The 20,204-nt window shown below is 56.5% G+C and overlaps 7 protein-coding genes across 7 annotated transcripts; 3 read left to right on the top strand and 4 right to left on the bottom strand.

The window, feature by feature from the left end:
- Positions 1-662: 662 nt before the first annotated feature.
- On the top strand, positions 663-1,194 carry ACO1O0_001722 (uncharacterized protein; the record flags this gene model as incomplete). Its single annotated transcript, XM_083191204.1, has 2 exons — positions 663-775; positions 849-1,194. The coding sequence occupies 2 exons, from the start codon at positions 663-665 to the stop codon at positions 1,192-1,194; spliced, it is 459 nt and encodes a 152-aa protein (XP_083052418.1).
- Positions 1,195-1,647: 453 nt separating this feature from the next.
- ACO1O0_001721 (uncharacterized protein) lies at positions 1,648-2,358 on the top strand (the record flags this gene model as incomplete). The annotated part of the gene is made up of 3 exons (XM_083191203.1): positions 1,648-1,759; positions 1,832-1,947; positions 2,182-2,358. The coding sequence occupies 3 exons, from the start codon at positions 1,648-1,650 to the stop codon at positions 2,356-2,358; spliced, it is 405 nt and encodes a 134-aa protein (XP_083052417.1).
- A 244-nt stretch (positions 2,359-2,602) lies between these two features.
- Positions 2,603-5,392, bottom strand: prp1 (U4/U6-U5 snRNP complex subunit PRP6; the record flags this gene model as incomplete). The annotated part of the gene is made up of 1 exon (XM_083191202.1): positions 2,603-5,392. The coding sequence occupies one exon, from the start codon at positions 5,390-5,392 to the stop codon at positions 2,603-2,605; it is 2,790 nt and encodes a 929-aa protein (XP_083052416.1).
- A 332-nt stretch (positions 5,393-5,724) lies between these two features.
- Positions 5,725-6,924, top strand: DIM1 (S-adenosyl-L-methionine-dependent methyltransferase; the record flags this gene model as incomplete). Its single annotated transcript, XM_083191201.1, has 2 exons — positions 5,725-6,144; positions 6,205-6,924. 2 exons carry the CDS (start codon positions 5,725-5,727, stop codon positions 6,922-6,924), a joined length of 1,140 nt encoding a protein of 379 aa, XP_083052415.1.
- A 655-nt stretch (positions 6,925-7,579) lies between these two features.
- Positions 7,580-10,306, bottom strand: VAC7 (vacuolar segregation subunit 7-domain-containing protein; the record flags this gene model as incomplete). The annotated part of the gene is made up of 2 exons (XM_083191200.1): positions 7,580-8,931; positions 9,160-10,306. 2 exons carry the CDS (start codon positions 10,304-10,306, stop codon positions 7,580-7,582), a joined length of 2,499 nt encoding a protein of 832 aa, XP_083052414.1.
- Positions 10,307-14,590: 4,284 nt separating this feature from the next.
- On the bottom strand, positions 14,591-16,530 carry ACO1O0_001717 (uncharacterized protein; the record flags this gene model as incomplete). Its single annotated transcript, XM_083191199.1, has 2 exons — positions 14,591-15,870; positions 15,930-16,530. The coding sequence occupies 2 exons, from the start codon at positions 16,528-16,530 to the stop codon at positions 14,591-14,593; spliced, it is 1,881 nt and encodes a 626-aa protein (XP_083052413.1).
- A 1,163-nt stretch (positions 16,531-17,693) lies between these two features.
- On the bottom strand, positions 17,694-18,300 carry RPL30 (60S ribosomal protein eL30; the record flags this gene model as incomplete). The annotated part of the gene is made up of 3 exons (XM_083191198.1): positions 17,694-17,792; positions 18,014-18,168; positions 18,231-18,300. The coding sequence occupies 3 exons, from the start codon at positions 18,298-18,300 to the stop codon at positions 17,694-17,696; spliced, it is 324 nt and encodes a 107-aa protein (XP_083052412.1).
- Positions 18,301-20,204: the final 1,904 nt, after the last annotated feature.

The following is a 20,204-nucleotide window of genomic DNA, read 5'->3' as shown; positions in this document are numbered from 1 at the left end:
ACTGTGGGAAATAGTCTCCATCTACGATACGGCAAACAAAAAATCACCAGGAACGATACCATCGATCTAGTCGCTAGTCAAGGTTGTCCATGGACAGGCACAGTCACGAAGGGTCATGGGGTCGCTTCCACAGCTTCAATGGCACAATGCAGCGCCCCAACGCTCCCCCCAGCCTCACACTTGCGTCGCCCAGGTCTAACAGGAGTTACACACTCAACACCCCGGGCCTCGCGTCGCCGCGACAGTCCCCAGCTACCCCTAAGACCACACCGCTGAATGGTCGAGTCGTGCCGGGCCTGCGTCTCGAGCCCGCCTCGACGACCAGTTCAGACTTTCCCGTGGGGTCGGTGACAAGCCTCTCACAAATGAGCACTAAGAGCAGCTACGAATCCTCTGGCCTTGGGGGCCGGTCAGGTTCGAGCGAGACGGTCAGAGCGGTGGCTGCGAGACCAGAAGATGAGACGACGATAGACACACCATCAACACAGAGATTTGATGTCGAAGAGGCTTGCGCAAACGAGAGGAGCCCTCTCCAAAGAGACTATTCTCCCTTCACTCATCCTAGGAGGGGCTATGGATCATTGATCGGTAGGGGGTCACCGTCGAGGGGTCCATCTTCGGTCGTGATGAGTACGAAATGTCGGCGAATGTTGCCATCTATCATGCACGGCGTCATACTGGCCATTCAGGGTGCAGTGACCCTCGCAGTCTTCAGCGCCCTCATCTGGGTGACCATCTGGAAAAAGAGCGACTCCGATCCCGAGTTCTGGAACTGGTAAGCCTGCCCTCTCTCTAGCATCTTCGAGAAGCCGACCCCCCGCTCAAAGGCTGCTTACACCCTATATTAGGCTCTGGACCGTCGCCGGGCCTGCCCTCGCAGCCGAGTCGCTCCTCTGCTTCGCAGCCCTCCTGGCGCACGAGCTACGCGGCGGGCTCTCGGCCGTGGCGCTGCTGTACGTGCAAGCGGGAGTCCTGGCCATGACGACGTGCACGGCGCTCGCGCTGACGGTGCGGTCGTTTGAGCAGGAGAGCCGGGCAGTTAAGGGGGCGCTGATGGGGTGCGATGTGCTAATGTGGGGGATGGCGTTCGTGGGGTTCGTGCGGGCGGTGGTGGTATGGAGAGCGACGGGCGAGCGGGGGGATGCAGAGATGCACAGAGGTATCGCGTACTGCAGATCTGTTCCGTGGAAGTAGTGAGACTGCACCGGGGTCTGTATTCAATAATTGTACAAGAGAATTCAGTTGAAAATGGCTAACAAACGGATGTTGGTAAGGGAGGCAGTTGGTGATGTGCAATTGTGCATCGTCGAGGAGCGGGGACAGGTGGGAACTGGGAAATGCGGGGTTGCCCAAAGCGGGAAGATCATGATTCCAGTCATCACGTCACCATTGCTACAAGCTCCAGGCGAGATCGAAGACATGCCCTAAGAGACCGTGGTGATGTGCTAAAACAAGCTATGAGTAGGAAAGCCGGACGGCAAGTGACGACAAGACCCAGCCGCGCTTTTCCGTTCAAATGGGAAATTAATAAAAAGACCATCGCACCCCCGATCTTCCTCATCTTCCATTTTCACATCCCACACTCATCATCCCACCTCAAACGATATCCGTGCAATTCAACCAGCTCATCTACTAGACACCGCCATCATGTCCAAGTCAAGAACCCCCCTCATCCTCGGTCTCGGTGCCGCAGGCGGTATCGGCTACTACCTCTACAGTGCAGGAGGCAACGCTAAGGCCGCCGAGAACAAGTTCGAGAGTGCGTCCACGATCCACGATCCACGACACTCGCAGTCAATGCGAGCCCAATGCTAACTAAGTCTCATTGCAGGTGATGTTCACAAGGCCTCCGCCTCAGTCAAGTCGCATCTTCCCGGAAGATCCCCCAACGTCGAGAAGGAATTCAAGGACTACGGCGCTGAAGCCGGCCAGAAGATTGACAAGGCCGTACGTCTCATGCCCATCCACCCACTTTCCCCTTCATGACATTGAAGCCCTGCACACCACGATCCATTACGAATTCGCGATCCTTGAGAGCGAGCGGGCCGGAGACTCGGGAAGCGGTTCGTGGTGGATCCCCCAGGAGCGACAGCTCCGGCACTATTCTCTTACGTCACCGGGCTCCCCCAAATCACCACCAACGTTGCAACCTGATCGCTAACAATTCGATCCCGCCTGCAGATCTCAGAGGCCGACCAGCAGGCCGCGCGCGCCAAGAGCAACGTCGAGGCCTACGCAAAGGACACCAAGGCAGAGGCGCTCAAGGCCGTCGACAAGTTCGACCACAAGGTCGAGGAGGAAGCCTCCAAGGCCAAGGGCGGCGTGTCGAGCTGGTTTGGCAGTGGAAACAAGAAGTAAGGCGGGAGGAGCCCAACCCTTCGTTTCCCTCTGTACATTACATCCACAACGAAAAGTTGAAAAAAATAATTCTCCAGCCATTGATTTGACCGACTAGCTCGATTTGATTCCATCTGAGGCCTTACCCCATCCGCATATGAATAAAAAAAAACGATGACCGTCCCAGACTCCCATACTATGTTATGTGTCTTTCGCCCTGCCGTAATACAAGATCGTACAACCCTTGCTCGTCTACCTGACATGACTACTGCTCAAGTTCTGCCGCGACCAGCTTCAGGATCTCTTCGGTTCCCTTCCTCGCGTTCTCGGGATTCTTGGCCACCGCCTGCCACACCTCGCCGTGCCGCGGCTCGTTGAGCACGCACTTGGTCACCACGTCGGCCCTCTTCTCCTCGGTCCCGTGCTGGCACAGGAAGCGGTAGTACCACGCCCAGCTGTCACCCTGGTCGCTGTCCAGCACTAGCGCCTTCTCGAACCAGTTCTGCGCCTTCTCCAGCTTGCGGTCCGCCCAGAAGATGCGTGCCACCGCCACGAAGAGCACTGCGTCGCTGTCCACCTTTTTGATAGCCTCAAGACTGCGCGGCTTGCGCTGCGTCCGCGGCTCCAGGTGCCAGATCTGCTCCACCCACAGCAGCCCGCTCTTCGGCACCTCCTGCAGCGCCTTGGCCATCATCGACTTGGCCTGCGCCATGTTGCCCGCGCGCCGCTCCAGCCGTACGGATTCGCACCACAGCTCGGGGCTCTTGGGCACGGCCAGCCGAGCGCGGTCGAGCACGGAGCGCGCTTTGACTGTCAGGCCGGCGTTCTCCTCCAGTCGCGAGTACAGCAGCCACAGAGGCACCGACTTGGGGACGGCCTTGACGCCCGTCGCGTAAGCCTCCCTCGCCTGGCCCGTCTTGCCCGAGTCCTCGTAAATCTGTCCCTTGAGCATCCAGAGCTTAGGCGCAGCAGGGAAGAGCTGGAGCGCCTGCAGCGTCAGGTCCAGAGCCATCTCTGTGTTCCCGAGTACCCTCTCGAAGACGACGCTCTTGGTCCATACACGGTCGGTCGGGGCCTGCTCTCGTGCAATCTCCAGTAGCTTCCTCGCTTGCTCCTCGTTGCCGTTCTCAGACTCGAGCTTGACGGCGGCGAGCCAGATGTCTTCGTTGTTGGGGTTCTGGTTGAAGGCACGTTTCAGGACTAACCGCGCGCCGTCGACCTCTCCTGCCTGCCACTTCTCCTTTGCCAGCATCATCCACAGATCCTCACTCTTTGGGCACGCCTCCACTGCCTTCTCGAGGACCTGCCATAGCGATTCTCGTGTTCCGTGATTCCTTTCCAGATCCGCGGCCGCCGTCCACATGGTCTTGCTGTTGACGAATACTCGTAGGGCGTAAGCATAGATGGCTCGGGCCGTCTCGTATCTGCCCCTGTTAATGCTGGCACGGGCATCCTCCATCCATGTATCCTTGCGGTCGTCGTCCTCATCCAGGCCCCAGCCCAACGTCTCCCAGATAATATTTTCGCAAGTGACCGTGGCTCCCTCATCCTCGCACTTCTCCGCCTCAGCGATCCACTCCTCGCGCTTGGGCATGGCAGACTCCTTAGCCAGAACTTGAACAGCACGCTTCATGACGTTAACCTTGTTGCCCTGGCCGAGTTGCTCCTGTAATCTTGCCGCCGCGATCCAAATTTCGTGTGATGTAGGTACCGCTTTGCGGGCCCTGTTCAGGACCTTCTGGGCGTTTTCGGGTGTTTCGAGACGTGCCAATGCCAGCCACAGGTCCACCGACAGGGGGATAAGTTCCGTGGCCTTTGCTAGCATGAGCTTCGCGTCGTCGGGGTCCTCTTCCAGGTTCACAGCCTCTTTCCAGAGAGCCTCAGACTCGGGAATGTAGTCGAGCGCTTGGCGGATGACCCTCTTCTTGTTGGCCGGAAGGTTCTCCAACCTCATCGCCTCCACCCATAATCTCACTGAGCGCCCGTTGGCTTCGATAGCTCTCTTCGCAATGACTTTGGCGTTGTGAGAATCATGGTTCAGCCGGATATTCTCAAGCCAGGCATCCTCGCTCTTCGGGCACCGCTGACATCCCTGGTCGATAGTCTTGCGCGCCGACACAATCTTGCCTGCCAGCTCCTCCAGTCGTGCGGCGGCGATCCATCCTAGCGCATTGTTGGGGTTCGTCTTGACGACAGATTGCAGCAGCTCTCGCACACGGTTGATGTCTCCGACCTGGGCCTGGGACTCCGACATTTGCATCTTGTTGAGATTCGTAATATAGCCCTGGGGGTCGATGCTCGTCGAGCTGCCGCCAACCGAGTCGCTTCCCGCGCTCTGCGAGGCCTGCTCCAGCCTCGACTTGAGCACCTTGTCGCGCGCAGCGCCAATCTCGGCAAAGTTGGTCATGGTACCATCCGCCCTGTCACCGCCGGCCGAGGACGCCGCCCCGTCGTCCGCCACCGTCGTGCCCAGCTCGTTCGAGTCCCTCGCCGCGGCCAACACGCTGTCGGGCACTGCGTAGAACCGCTGCCGCAGCTGCTGCTTGCTCCGCCGGTTCTTACCTGTCAGGTCGCCCACCTCGGGCAGGTTGGCCCACTCGTCGTCCGACACGGTCGCCAGCGCCCGCTTCAGGTCGGTGAACTGCTGCTGGATCTTGGGGTTGTTGCGCTCATACTCCTCACGCTCGGCCTGCTCGCGGGCTTCGCGTTGGCGCTTGCGCCGATCCATGCGCTCGTCTACCCACTCCCATATCTTGTCTGCCTCCTCGTCATCTTTGTCGTACACGCCGCCCGCAAAGAGGCCAACCTCGTTGTCCGGGTCCTGGTAGCGCTCGTCATCGTCGCCACCTTCGTCTTCCTTGTCCTTTTTCCCTTCCGGAGCTAGACCCAGCTGGGCGGCGCGCTTGGCGAGCGCCTCCTTGATCTGGTCCTCGCTGGGACCGTCGCGCGCCGGTCCAAGATCCGATCGAGTTGTGAAACCAGTAGCACCTCGACCCAGACCCGCGACGTAGTTTTCGGGAGCGGGCTGGCTCAAGAAGTCCCGTCGGCCTGACATCGTGTCGACGCAGCTCCGGAGCTGTCTTCGATGTAAGATTGGAGGGTTGTTGAGAGGGTGAGGTTGTGTCTAAATGATGGGCGAAATTGTTATGGGCACTGACGATGCCACCAGGCAACAGGGAGTGGTGCCAGGAGCCCTGACCCTGTGGAAATTTTGGGACTTTTTATTGTGATTCACGACCAGAAATCTTCACAGCCCCCAGTGGATTTGCACGTTGCCAGTCACTCACGCTGGTCTTATCGATAAACTCACCTCCCAAAAAAAATATTGCCCACCGCCCCTCGATCCCAACGTCGAACCCCACGATCTCACACCAAGCGCATCTCGCCATGGGCAAAACGAAGCAAACCAAGCGCAGCAGCGCTTCCAACACGCCGTACGAACGGCCGGGTGGCGGCGGCGCAGCCGCCGGAAACTCAGCCAAGAACAATGTGTTCAAGTTCAACACCAACTTCGGCCAGCATATCCTCAAGAACCCGGGTGTCTCAGACGCCATCGTGGAGAAGGCCTACCTGAAGCCGACCGACACAGTCCTCGAAGTCGGCCCCGGTACCGGTAACTTGACGGTCCGCATATTGGAGCGCGCGCGCAAATGCATATGCGTCGAACTAGATCCCAGGATGGCGGCGGAGGTTACCAAGCGTGTGCAGGGAACGCCTGAGCAGAAGAAGCTGGAGGTCATGCTCGGCGATGTGATCAAGACGGAGTTGCCGCCTTTCGATGTTTGCATTTCAAATACCCCATACCAAGTAGGCCCCCTCCCATGCGCCCGACACCGACTTCAAGTTATACTAACCAGGGGTGTGTAGATCTCGAGTCCCCTCGTCTTCAAGCTTCTCGCCATGCCCAACCCGCCCCGAACGTCAGTCCTCATGTTCCAGCGCGAATTCGCCCTCCGCTTGACGGCGCGCCCTGGCGACACCCTCTACTGCCGGCTGTCAGTCAACGCGCAATTCTGGGCCAAGATCACGCACATCATGAAGGTGGGCAAGAACAACTTCCGCCCCCCGCCGCAGGTCGAGTCGTCGGTCGTGCGCATCGAGCCCAAGACGGGCCGCGACCGGCCCAACATCAGCTGGGACGAGTGGGACGGCGTGCTGCGCGTGTGCTTTGTGCGCAAGAACAAGACTCTACGGGCCAACTGGCTCGGCACCAGGGAGGTGCTCGCCATGATCGAGCGCAACTACCGGACGTGGTGCGCCATGAACGGCGTGCCCATCGACGACAGCATCGCCGAGGACGGGCAGGATGAGGATATGGAGGTCGACGACGCCGAGGAGGGTACGGGCATGGATGTCGACGAGGAGGAGGAGGCACCCGAGTTCTTCAAGGAGATGAACGGCGCGAATGTACCCAAGACCAAGAGCAAGAAGAAGAAGACCAAGCTCGCCCAGCTGGTGCGCGAAAAGGTTCGCAAGGTTCTTGAAGACGTGACGGAGCTGGCCGACAAGCGCGCAGGAAAGTGTGACGAAAACGACTTCTTGCGGCTGTTGAAGGCGTTCAACGATGAGGGCATTCACTTTTCATGAGCGGAGCGGAATGTTTACAAAAGCAGGGGAGTTGTCAGATAGGGTGATCGGCGTTTACGGGGCAATGATCATGAGGTAGTATGTTTTGGTCATCAACGGAATATATTGTGGTATCTTTGGTATCAATTTCTTTTGGTATCATGCCCCTTGCTCCCTTCCCATTATCGTGCGTGCCACGATCCCTTCGCGGGACCGGGTGGGAGTTTGCCTCCTGATCTTCTGTGTCGCTTGGTGTCGTAAACGGCGTTACTAATACAGTGGGCAGTTGCCACCACTCCATCTATCGCTATGAAACAAATGAAAATGCCTCCCCGAATAAATAAGACCCTTTTCCGATTTGCTTTTTTTTTTGGTCGTGTAAGTCCCCATGGCGAGCCTGCTGTCCGACGTCTCGGCAGGGCTGCAGCTGGGAAGGAAGAAGTGAACCCCAAAACACCTAACAAGGCTCAGACGCCCGTCCATAACCTATTCAACAAGTTCGTGAATCAGAATTACCGATTCGATGTTCATCCATGATTGTGTTGGAAATGAGCATCCAACGCCGATGCTCCCTGAGACTCCATGCCACGCACGCTCGATATGCACTATATAAGTAGTTTTAACAAATGAAAGCCCACAGAGGAATCCGTCTCGAGCGAGAGGTGTTCATCTGTGATTAAGTGTCCAGTGTGCCGTTTGGCTTCAGGGACGGGTCGTTGGCGGAGTTGGGCTTGACATGCGTCCTTCCGGCAACTGTGGCACTTCGGAGGCGGGCACTCAGAGGCAGAGTGTACTTGACGACGCCCTTGACAATGAGATCAAACTCATCTTGGTAGATGCGTTCCCATCGCTCTGAGCCTCCCGAAGTGCCGTTGCCGGGGTATGCCAGCTGCATCTCTCCCGTTGACGACGAGGTTCCCTTGTGGAATAGGGAACCCTCAAATGTCAGGGGGCTGTCAAACTCCGTAATCCGTCCAAGAAGCACATTCGGTTTCGAATCGTCGTCATCGTCTGGCGGCGGGTCGTTGATGGGATCGTCCAGGGCGTGCACATCATCTGGGCCATCCAGCTTCCTCCACCAGTCTGAATCTGTTCCTGCGTGTTCAGACTTGGCAAAGATTTCAAGATTGGCCTGGTCAACAGTGACCACGACGATATTAGGGTTGTGCGCCTTGACGGTCAGGTCAAACATGAGAACCTGCTCGCTGGTGACGACGTTCTTGATGGAAAGAATTTCAATATCGCTCATCGGCTGAGATGTAGCGAACATGAAACCAATCGCACCAGTAATAACTAGCAGTAACATCATGGTGAGAACCAGACATGCTGCGAAACGATTGAGGTACGATGGCCGGCCATCGAAAGACTGCGACTCGGCCTGTCGCAAATTATGGGGCCCGCGTCTGCTACGGCCAGATCGGCGGGCTGAGCCCATCAGAGGGGTGCGCTCGTCGTCAGCTCCAGTGGTGTCATCCATATCATAGTGTGACATTTGATAATTGGAGCGCTTATGGCTCAACGAGTGGTGATGCATCCTAGGGCTTGGTGGTCCAGAAGAGTGCCGTGACTGCTGCCCGTTGATCTTGGACTTGGCTGCGTGCGGGAAGGGCGACTCGTTGTCGAAGAGTGAGGCGTGGCCATTGCCGGGCTGGCGACCCCATCGACCAATATGATGATGGTGGCGCGCTGTGCCTCTAGCTGATCCACCAACGCTTCGACCGGTTCCTTTACCGTCGTCCTCAGGGTTCTGGTTTTCACCGCCGTTGTTAAGCGTGTTGACGAATTTCATGCCCTTCTTGGGTCCGTGACTCGGCCCGCCCTCCATAACACTGTAGATGGAACGCTGGCGGTCCGCTTGACTGGCCATGGATGTGGCACTGGGCGTGCGGGAGTGAAATCGCCGTGTTGAGCGATCTCCGCCATCGGGCGGGTTAGAATCGTACACAAAGGTCTCCTCGGAGTCCGAGGTGTTAGCTTCATCAACCGCACTGGCGATCTTGGCCTCGAAAATATCTGCCTTGGAGGACGCTAGACGGAGTCTTGTTAGCAAAGTATTCATTGGCTAGAATCCTAGACTTTGTTTTCGCGACCTCGGCATCCCTTGTCGAGGGCTCAACCCGCTGTCGGCCAGGGGCAGATACCCGCCTGGCCTGGTCGGTGATAGCCCAGCATCAGATGAAACTGACATTGATCTTGACGACCGGGGATGACGGAGGCTGGGTCAGACAAAGCTAGTCAATAGGCGTGTATTCTCACCATTTCCGGAACTGACCGCCGGTTGTTTCCTTGAAGTTTTCTTCTTCTCCTTCTTAGGTTTGATCGTTTCCGTGCTCGGCTTTGCCTTGAGCGTACCATTTGCCCCCTCAGTCTTTGTGCCTGTATTCAGAGCAACCTGGGGTACGCTTGCGACGGTCTCTGTCTCGACTGTCATGTTTTGCGAAGGGTTGTCAGACTTGCCCTTGCCCTGCTTGGATGACATAGCGCTGGACTGCCGTTGCATCGATGGTGGTACAGAAGTCGGCCTACGGATCTCGGGCCTAGCGCTCCCCGTTTCACTCCCGCTGTCCTTCTCCTGAGCAGAGTAGTTTGGAACATTGGGCTTAGCCTTGAGTACTCCGGCATCATTGACAGCACTGTCTGATTGATTTCCCAGTTTTTCCCCGACACGTGCCATCAATGCTGCGTCACTCGAAGGGCTCGGGGAGTTGGGGAGACTAACTTCCTGTACAGTCTCAAGTGCTCCCCGGGCCGGCGTACGAATACCAGACTGGAGCTGGGAGTCCTCCGTATCGCTCCCTGAAGTAGCCTGTTGGGAATGATCTAAGGGTTGTTGAGGCGTAGGACTCTGTCTCTGAATATTGATGGACGGCATCTCCTGTTCGTTGCGACGAGAGGCGCCGGGGCTAGGCTTGTTAAGCTGTGGTGGCGGCGACCGTAAGCGCGGCGAAACTGGCCATCGCGGACTGTCTTTGAGATCGGAGACGATTGGTTTCTGGGGTGTCGGCGCTTGGATCTGTGGCTCTTGCGGCGTGGGAGGTAGCACGGGGGTCGTGGTGGATGATAGACTCCTTGACGATGGCGTCCGACCGGGCGCACCCGAGCGCATCTGCTGGCGGGTAGGGCTCAGATCCTGCTGGCTGTTCTGGCGCGACCGCGAACCACTCAGCCGGGTCGACGATGTCGTCCTTCGCGCGTTGCGACCCGGTGACGAGTCCCTTGAAGCCAGAGGTGAGTGTGTGGCCGAGTTGTTTGCTGACGATTGCTGAGACGTCTTCTGGCTGTCGGCTTGGGGGACAGCCGGCTCGCCGACAGACGGATCTGGAGAGGAGTTCTGACGGCGCTTCGACGTTTTGCTGGGTCCCTGGGCGGGAGTGCCGTCAGGGACAGCTGCTGAGCTGTCCATGAGGGCGGATGTAGAGATGGGGGGATCCGTGGGGTGTTTGACGATCATGCATGCCAACAGTGGCGTGCGTTAACAGGATAGTCAAGGTCGAGCGATGACGGCGTGGGACTGGATCATCGTGGCTGGATCGCCATTGACGCACAGGTGGCCGAGTCGAGTGGACGAGCGTGGTGGTGCCCAACTCGAAGGTGTTGCGGTGGAGGAGAAGCGTCTTGTTGTCGTGCCTGGTGAGGTGCCGCGGATTGTAGCAGAGCAACCACTACTGCAGGTTGCGCAACGGTCGGTGTCGTGTGGCTGATCAAGAGCGGCAGGAAGCGGATGTGGCGCGGCGCTGGTGGACGAATGGGCCGGCGCGCTGCTGGAGATGGGAACAAAGAGCGAATGGACAATATGGTACTGCTGCAAGGCGAAAGTGACGAACAGGTGAAAGACAAGGTGAGGAGTCGTCGATGCGAGAGGCTGGAGAAGGGGACGATGATGGAGAGGAATGGGGATCGAGAGACTGCGACTAGTGCGCCAGCATGACACAATATGTCGGATCGGGCTGTTGTTGTGCAACACCAAAGTGCCCTGGAGAGTGAGAGTGTGAGACCAACAAAACTTGACGGGGGCATCGGTTATGAAGCGACGATGCGGTTAGCGTGGCGTGTGCGTAACGGTGGGCGCATGGGTAATAGATGTGGATGGGTGGCGGATCTTGCGCCCCTTCGGCTCCCACTCTCTCTTCCAGTTCTAGGCGGATTCCAGGCGGGTTCTGGCTAGTAACTGCGCTGCCAGACGGTGGACTGCCAACTGACCGAGGTACGTATATGTACGTGTCACACCGCGGTGCAGCTTACCACAACAGAAGTATCGGCTCGTTGGGTCACGGGCATGTAATGTCCTGCAATAAGGTATTATGTCCACCAAATCTCTTGCCGGAACCATTCCGAGCATTTCTCTAATTAATTCTCTCCCTCTGCTTCGGTGAGCTCCGCGGGTCTTCAGCCCTGGCGATTCATTACGAGAAGAATTTGCGACGCCGGGTATTCACCCGTTTGGCAAGTCTGGTGCATCTGGCAAATCGGGCGCCTTGGAAGGGAGAGCCGGCACTCTGGGCGCAGTGTGGCCCAGCATCGCAGGGTGACATCCAAAAAGGCAACACAGTGGTGAGCCGTCAAACAATCCGAATTGGCACCAGGCTCTCGACCACGTCCATCAGGCCCCTCCATCCTTGCCGTGCCCTGTGCCTGAGCCCGGCGTCAGACCATCATTCGGCCAACCAGCCTGCAATAACAACAACAACACAACCCACCCTGCCACCATGTCGTGCGGTCAGCCTCGAGGAGCGTACCATGTACCAGGGTACTTCGTACGCATGGGCCGTTCACAAAAGCCGAGCGGGCTGAAGAGGCCGCAGTAACAAGCCTCAAACGGTGATGGCCCAAGTTAACGGACGGTGCACAGCCGCTAATAATGGACGGGTCGGTCCTGGTAAGACGACGTCCGATTTGTGTTCACTTGGAACGGTGACAGGCCAACATCGACCGAGCCTTCCCATCACGAGACTACAGCAGATGAGTCTCGCGGTCTCTAATTTCGAAAAGCTGGGCCAATTTGTTGTTGCAATTTATTAGCTCTTGAGCGACAGCTCAGGGGGCGTCATCTCCTGATGGACACCGCCTCTTGAGTCTTCCAAGTTCCCACCGCTCTGTCTGGTAGGTTTGCTTTGTCGCCCTATCCAAGACCCCTCCAGGTTCCCACAGAGGGTCGTGATGTGGCGCTCTCAACACCAAGCGATAGGTATTAGGCGGTGATGAACTGGCACCACCACTGCCATGTCTCTACTAGTACATGTAGTATGTAACATGCTGCCACCTTGCCCGGGCGCCGGGGAGAGCTAGACACGTTCCGACGCTACGGTCCGAGACCATCCATCCTAACTATATCCGAGCCATTGTGACAATGGTCCTCTCAAAAGGCCAACTAACTAGGGTCTAGGGAAGCTCGTTGGTGACGCAACCTCTGGGATCAATTCTGTGCTTGTCAAGATTCCGGACAGAAGCCTCCTTCCTATATCATGTCTGTGCCCCGCATCAGACGAAGCCCGTAGATTTTGCTCCGGCCACGGGGTATGACGGTGTTGGACGGTGAATCGTGATGGAGATGTGTGGGAATCAGGGATTGCGGCACGGCGGCGGGAGCACTGCAGCAGCCCGCCCTGTCAGGCAACGCCGCAACGGGCCAGCAGGTTTCCCCAGCTCCCCCGCCTATCCAAATCCTGATGGCGTTCAACGGGCGGCAGCAGCTCGACCCTCGATGCCGGACAAGCCCGCTACCTGCGACGCCTCGTGTCTCGTGATCCGGGTTCTGATCTTACACACTATTATTTAGTACGTACATATTAGGTACGTGCTACGTTAGTGCAGGGAAACACTTGTTCATGCCCTGTGAGACTTGCGTCCCACGGACACGGGGCTGGAGTCTCGGAGCTTTCCAGGTTCAGGTTGCTGCTGCCAACTGGCGTCCACGGGATCACGGGTTTCAACACACTTGCACAACAGGGTCCGTCTTCGCCTGTGTCTCTCAACCACTCGTCTGGACTCCGGAGGCCTCGGCACCCTGCTGGCTGCGAGTCTCTCAACACCATGGGACGTGGAAACCAGGCAACCGGCACATCAGCCTCCCGAGTTGCCACGACTCGCACTGGCGTGTGTGTGTCGCAAAAAGGTCAGCCTGTCCCGTAATGTACCGGGCATGGTAATATTCTGCATCCCATGGGTGGCACCCCTTCCCAGGCAATTCGCGCCGGCACAGCCTGTGGAGGATCCGAGGATCTCCAATCCGTCCCGTTCGTGCAGCCGAGTGTGAGCCCACTTGTCATCCGCGATCCCGCGCGCGAGTCCATGACGGGCAGCCCCAAGTTTTCTGTCAGGGCCACGTCGACACCCGGGGCCCCGCTGTGTTGTGTTGGGCATCAAGCACCCCCTTGCGCGCATCCCAAAAGGGGAGCATGGCAAGGCGATAAAAATGCCGCCTGTCAGAGGCTGTCCCTGAAAATGGCGCGCCTTCCAGGTTCTTGTCCATTCCAGCGGGCAAGGAACAGCCGGGAGGAGCAGCTTGGAAGTTGTCAACTGGGAAAGCGCAGCCCTGTCCACAGCCCACCACCGTGGTCCTTGGGGGATTTTTGGCGTTCCCCCCAAAGCCCCCCAAAGGGGCCCCCACCGAGGCGCCCTTCTCACCGTTGAACTTGGGCCTCTCAACGCTTGACACGACATCCCCCCTCCCTTGCACCACATGCCAAAAACATTCCACATCCCCAGGTTCATTTCATTTAGCTCAGGGGAATATGTTAGAAAATTCCTGGAGATAAGAAATTGTGTACGAGTATGAATAGTGATTCCTCGCATTATTGGCCTCATGCGGTGGTCCAGGCGGTGAGACCTCCACCATCGGCTTGCCAACACTCCGTTCCTCCAGGAATCCGAATGGAATCATCTGTCTATCATCGGGGAACAAAGAAGCATCCGATATAACAGCCCATACGGTTGTATGCCCCCTTCACGTCACCACAGCTGAACCTCTATTGGGGTGAACAGCCAATAGTCTTGTCAGCCCACACAACATAGGGTAGCACAAGCCATGCTCCCCGACCGGCGAGGGTATTACAAGAGTGGTCTGACCGGTCGGGCTAGCGGGTTCCTGCGGACAGCTTGTGATAGCTCCTCCTCACATTCGAAAGGTTGGGTCGGGTCGTCCCTGTAATAGAACCCCTTCTTCTCTATACTGGGGGGGTGTTGGGGGCCGAGGAGTGGTGTTAGGCGTGACAGCTCTTCGAGGAGTATTATTAAGGCACCGTATGCGGATAATTGATGTACTCGTCAAGTTGATGGTTGAGGTTAAGAGACCCATGGGAACCGAGATTCGACCAGAGATTCACGATGCTGTAGAGACATCAGAGGGTGGCATAAAGTGACAATGTTTCCTAACGTTTGATACTGTACAGGAATAAAACCTCGAACCCTCCAGGCACAACTCCGAGTCATCAACCGTAGTGTTAGGAGCAGAGCAGCAGCACTTCTTCCAAGAGACAAATCCATCGTCTATGCGCGGATAGCCACTGCCCAACCTCATTTCGTGCGTGTATATATGTATATCCGTCGAAGCGCTCGATCCAGTCGTACAAGTCCCATGTCTATTATGCCGACCAGACGCCTATCCAAACTGTCATGATCCCACCATGGCACAGTCGCAATACCTTGCCGAGTTGTGACATTCCGCTGGCCATTGAATCACTTCCGAATGCTACTCCGGAATGGGATTGCCGGCCGACGGCGGCGTGTCCTCCTTGTTCTCCTTCTTGCCCCAGCTCCAGCCGGTCATCCAGCTTGCCCGCTTGTTGTCCCTGCTGTCCTTGTTGAGGTCCGGGTTCTCCTGGACTAGCCTAAGGGGCCGGGGCTTGCCTCCAGTAAACGTCGTCTGCTTGTCGCTGTGGGACCGCGGGGGTGACTGAGACGGCGGCGTCGAGAGCTCGCCCGAGTCCCCGCTGATGCTAGACGTCTCGCTCCTCATGCCGGGGAAGTTGCCACTCGATGGTGCCTGGCTTCCGCTAGGCATACGGGCGGCCGCGTTGGGGTTCCCCCCCATGCTGGTGGAAGAGAAGAAGGACTGTGAATGCCGCGTATTCCCTAGCGTCGGCGAGACAGGACCGTCTAGCCCTTTGTACATTTGGCTGACGAGGCTTGCTGCGCCCGCGCCAGTGTACTGGTCGCTCTGCGGGCGTGTTCGCCGTGTGCTCGCTGATCGAGTCAGATTATTGATCGGGATCCGCGGGGCCGTCTCAGGATCAGTGTGTGCAGAGTTCGTGCTGGGAGTGAACGAAGGCATGACAGAGAAAGGTCGCTGCTTTGGCTTGGAAGGCCCAACGGCTATGGATTTGGCTCGTTCCAACAGAGATGGACCGTTGGCCTTGTCCGAGGGTGCTGGCGGAAGATCCTTGTTGGTGTTGGCCGGTAGCTTGATTTCCCCCGACTGATCCAGGATGGACTCAAAGTCTTGGTGCTGCAGTAGACGCTCAATGATCTTGTTAATATACAGCGTAAGCGCCTTGTTCTGCTCTTTCATAGCCTTAAGCTCGGCCTCCAAGCGTCGCTCGCCGTCGCCTGCCTCGTGTTCCTCCGTAGCCTCGGACAGCTCGTCAGCCAAACTGGAGCCTCCCGTTTTGCCCTCCAGAGCGTTCAACGCATCTTGGTTCGAGTTAGAGCCCATGTAGCTGAAATCGCTCTGGCCGAAGTCGCCCTTAAGGGTCTTCTCCTGGAGGAGAAGTTGGTAGCTCTCGTTGTCCTCCATTAGTCGCGCGTTTGCCATTCGGGCCTCCATGAGGAGTCGCTCGACCTCCTGTAGCCTACCGCCACCTTGGTTCTCAGACTCCACGAGCTTGATCTGCGCCTCGGCGAGTTCGAGCCGCAGTGACTCGATCAATTTATCCTTTTGTAGTATCAATTTCGAGCTGTTGCGCGAGTCACTGCGCTGAAGCGAGGAGGGCGGTGCGAAACTGTTTCCATCGAGCGAAGGGGAGGAATTGACTGGAATGCTGTCAGCACCAGGCCAGATCTCGTCGTCCGGGGTGATATGAAACACTTACTTTGCCTGGACGGCCGGCCGTCGTCATCGCCGTTGTTGCGCTGAGCAAGGCTGTCCTTGAGTCTTTGGATCACCGTCTGCATCTCTTCCTCCCTGTTGGCCATCTCCTCCTTCTCCTTGAGAATCGAGCTCTTCTCCGCCTCGTATATGGTCTCCATCTCCCGAATCTGACGGGTTGCTTCGCGCTTCTCGTTCCTCAGGGTCTCGATCAGTTCTTCGAGTTCGTGGGCCTTCTCTTCCATCTTCCCCGACTCCTTCGTGGCATCTTCCAGCTTGGACTGGAGGACGTCGATCTGTTTCTTGTACTGCTCCGACAGCTTCTCCTCCTTCTCGAGTCGCTGCTGCAAGTCTTCGACTGCCGAGGCAGCCTCGGCCCTAGCATCTGATTCTGCGCTGCTCAGGCCGATAGTGTCTCGTCGCGCAATGGCTGCACGGGCGGACACGGGGGCGCCCGCGCGGACGGAGCGCGTTCGAGCATGTCCGGGTCCGGTCGATGATCGCTGCGAGCTGCTGCGTGATGGGGAGGAGCCGGGGGAGCTCGCCTCAGAGTTTGTGACTCGCCCGACGCCTCCAGATGGAGGTTTCTTGGCGCCTGTCGACATGGTTGTCTAATATACCTTTGAACTCGGCAAGAAATGGATGCTTTGAAGGGTAGTCGGTGTGTCGAAAGACGGTGACGGTGGATTACGCTGGTGGTGGCGTAAACAAACTGGCGCAACGAGCGCAAAACCTTCTGTCAAGGCCTGTTGGGCAGGTTAAATGCAGGACGACAGGACAACTGTCGCAGGTTGATACAGGAGCGCGAAACGAAGGGTCGATAGACCCTGGTTCATGAATAACAAGGTGTCGACTAATACTGCGCCGGTTCGGCTCCAACAAGTTGGGCGCCACACAGTGTCACCCCGCCTAACACGTTGTTATGGGGTGTTTTAACAGTTGCTTGCTGATCCAATGGATGCTGAAATTCAGAGTGGGAGAGTTGGAAGGAGGTTGTTGCTAGGTAATGATGCCACCTCCTTCAGACTGCTTTAGTCTCAGGCGCAAATGCAAATGGGGCACACCAGGGTTCGACGTTGTCCGCATTGATCCTTTCCTCGTCATAAGCATGCAGAGTGGCAAGGCATTATTATGCTTTAGCTTAGTGTAGCCTCCGGAGACCAACCCAATTTAGTAGCACCTGTGGCGGTTAAAACACTGCCACAGTGAGAAGCCCCCTGTATTTCAAGCCAGGAGGGGCGCGTGCCCAAACAATTGATCAAGCCGCCTACTAGCATCAGTGAACATTAGATAATAGTAGTAGTAGTATTTATGCTGAATTATTCCCGTTTCCGTACTAAGTAATAATATTGTTGTTTCAGCCGATGGCGTCTCAATACGCCCGCCACTTTGGATAAGCATTTGGAAGGGATGGGTGGTACGCCGAACTTCCCAGCCCTGTCGTCTCTTCGCCGTCACATCGTCTTGCCGTCACCAATTTTGTTCGCTCAACGCGTCGCAGCATAGCGTGACTCTCACGGACCCGGGCAGTAGTATCATATTGGCAAAGCTGCATTAATGTGGCGGGAACAAAGATCATGAGTGTGTATTGTATCATTGTGACTAACTACGCATTGCGCGTGTTGCCCTAGATCGTGACAAAAGCTCAAGTCCGGGAAGTACTAAATCCCGGTGCCATCTCGCATCGTATCACGTTGACTGGTATCTTGAGTGCCCGTAACCACTTGCCCCAACGCCAAAAAAAGCATTCTTTTTGGGTTTTGACCGCTTAGGCCTGCTGGTCGGCAAGGATATCGGAGTCACCGGCGTCGAGAATAGCCATGGTGCCGCAGCGGAACATCTTGCCACAAGAAACACCCAGTTCTAACTTCGGGAGTGTAAGCAGAGTTCACCCTCCAAAGTCTAGAGAGACTTCTTCTCTGGGAAGGCTGCTGATTGCTCTCTAGCAGCATCACCCTCCGAAGTCTAGGACTTCTTCTTTGGGCAGGCTACCGAGATCTCTCAAGCAGCGAGAAGCTAAAGACTGAAAGAAATTGGCCATATCCCGAGAGATATGGCTCAATCAGAAAAGCGACGTAGGAAACTTACGTTGTTTCCACTGAAGTGGTGGATGGGGGCCTTCGACAGCATGCTGTAGTACTCGAGCTCGCTCTTGCGGAGAGGAGGAGTGTTTCCGGCGATGATGATCAACTTGGCCTTGCCGGCGCGGAGGCTCTTGAGGGTGGACTTGTAGCCGAGAGTGACTGTGGAATCAGGTCAGAAGTAGACCTTCAAACATTCGAAGTGAGGAGAGACTTGCCTTTACCACTCTTGATGACAAGCGCAAGCTTGGAGTTGATGCTGTTGGCATCCCTCTTGCTCTTCTTGATGGCCATTTTGACGGTTTGGCGGGGTGGTGATCCTTGGGAATTGGGCGGTTGTCGGTTGATGGATTGCTTCGCTAAGGTCTATCCTCACAGAAAGTTCTTGGATATCGATGCCTCTGGCGCAAAAAATAAGCGGGGCAGGGCTCAAGCCGGTCGGCCAATGAAAAAGCGCAAGACCCTGGAGCGAAGCCCTAAACAACCGTAGTTTAAGCGACAACACCACTCGATGACCAAGATTGCTTTGAAATCAATACTGAGGTGGGTTTGTGATTCAGGGAAGAGTGATCTGGGATTCTTCTGACGAACTTTCCTCCTCCACCACCAACCATTTCCCCAGGAAATCAACCCGGAAATCCGTCAAGATGGCGCGTCGTCCCGCTCGTTGCTACCGCTACTGCAAGAACAAGGTAAGTTTTGTCAACTCTGGCGACTTCGGTACTTTTTTGAGGAAGGCATTCGGGCTGGGGGAAGCTGCGTGGCGAACGTCATTCAACACCGAACGGAGGATACGAGGAGACACGTTGCTGCGTCAAGGATCTTGGGTATAAGACCTGGCACGAATTTACTGACAATCTTCTTAGCCGTACCCTAAGTCGCGCTTCAACCGTGGTGTCCCCGACCCTAAGATCAGGATCTTCGATCTCGGCCGCAAGCGTGCTAACGTCGACGACTTCCCTCTCTGCGTCCACCTCGTCTCCAACGAGTATGAGCAGCTGAGCTCCGAGGCTCTCGAGGCCGCCCGTATCTGCGCCAACAAGTACCTGGTCAAGAACGGTGGCAAGGAGGGTTTCCATCTCCGTGTCCGCGCCCATCCCTTCCATGTCGTCCGTATCAACAAGATGTTGTCTTGCGCTGGTGCCGATAGACTGCAGACCGGTATGCGTGGTGCCTTCGGCAAGCCCAACGGCACTGTCGCCCGTGTCAACATCGGCCAGATCATCATGAGCGTCCGCACTCGTGATTCCAGTATGTTGAATCCATTTCCCCGCTACCCGAACAGTATCACTAACGAGTAAACAGACCGTCATCTTGCCCTTGAGGCCTTCCGCCGCTCTCAGTACAAGTTCCCCGGCCGCCAGAAGATCATTGTCTCCAAGAACTGGGGCTTCACCCCTCTCCGCCGCGAGGACTACCTCGAGCGCAAGGCTGCTGGACGCGTCAAGGTCGACGGTGCCTACGTTCAGTTCCTCAGCAACCACGGCTCGCTGGCGCAGAACATGCGCCGCTTCCCTGAGGCTTTCCAGCAGGAGGCTTAGATGATGATGGGTGTTGGCATCTGGGAATAAGGCTGGCGTCAATCAGGCATGTCAAATAGACTCCTTCAGATGAGGAGTGTCGTGTGACAAATCGATCATCTTGCTTTCGGGACTTCGTTTCCGTTCATATCTTATGCATTGAATGCTCATGAAATCGTCGTGAAATTGACCACTGCTATCCCATCCGGCGTCCTCGTACCTGGACTAAATGAGCATGCCGCATTTATACCGGCCTCGATGCTACCCGTATATTTGCTACAGATGCTCCAAGTACTGAGGAGTGTATGTTCGCTTATGTATTTGTCCATATGGTCGATTCAACTTGGGGGTAGCACATATTACTGACGTGAGCAAAGTAGGAGTACCTGTTTGGGTTTGGGGTGTCGTCATTGTGAATGAAAGAGCATGATTACAACAGTGCTTGGCTGAGATGATGACAACGAGGCTTTTGGTTAAGGAATCCGACTTTGGGTGCAAAGGGTGGTTTCCGGTCTTGGGCTGGTTATGCCCAAGCTCTCAGTGAGACAATCATGCGAGAATGCGATGAGGATGATGTGGTGAGGATGACAAGTCAGCTATTATGAAGGCCCTACAGCTGGTTTATCGTTTCGCATCTCCCATTCACCCCGCCTTGGTTTGACTGTCGTCTGAGACTCG

Source organism: Amphichorda felina (assembly GCF_050947745.1).
Source record: "Amphichorda felina strain 45539 chromosome Unknown scaffold_2, whole genome shotgun sequence".
In the NCBI taxonomy this organism is placed as follows: domain Eukaryota; kingdom Fungi; phylum Ascomycota; class Sordariomycetes; order Hypocreales; family Bionectriaceae; genus Amphichorda; species Amphichorda felina.
This window is presented reverse-complemented; position numbering and strand designations above follow the sequence as displayed.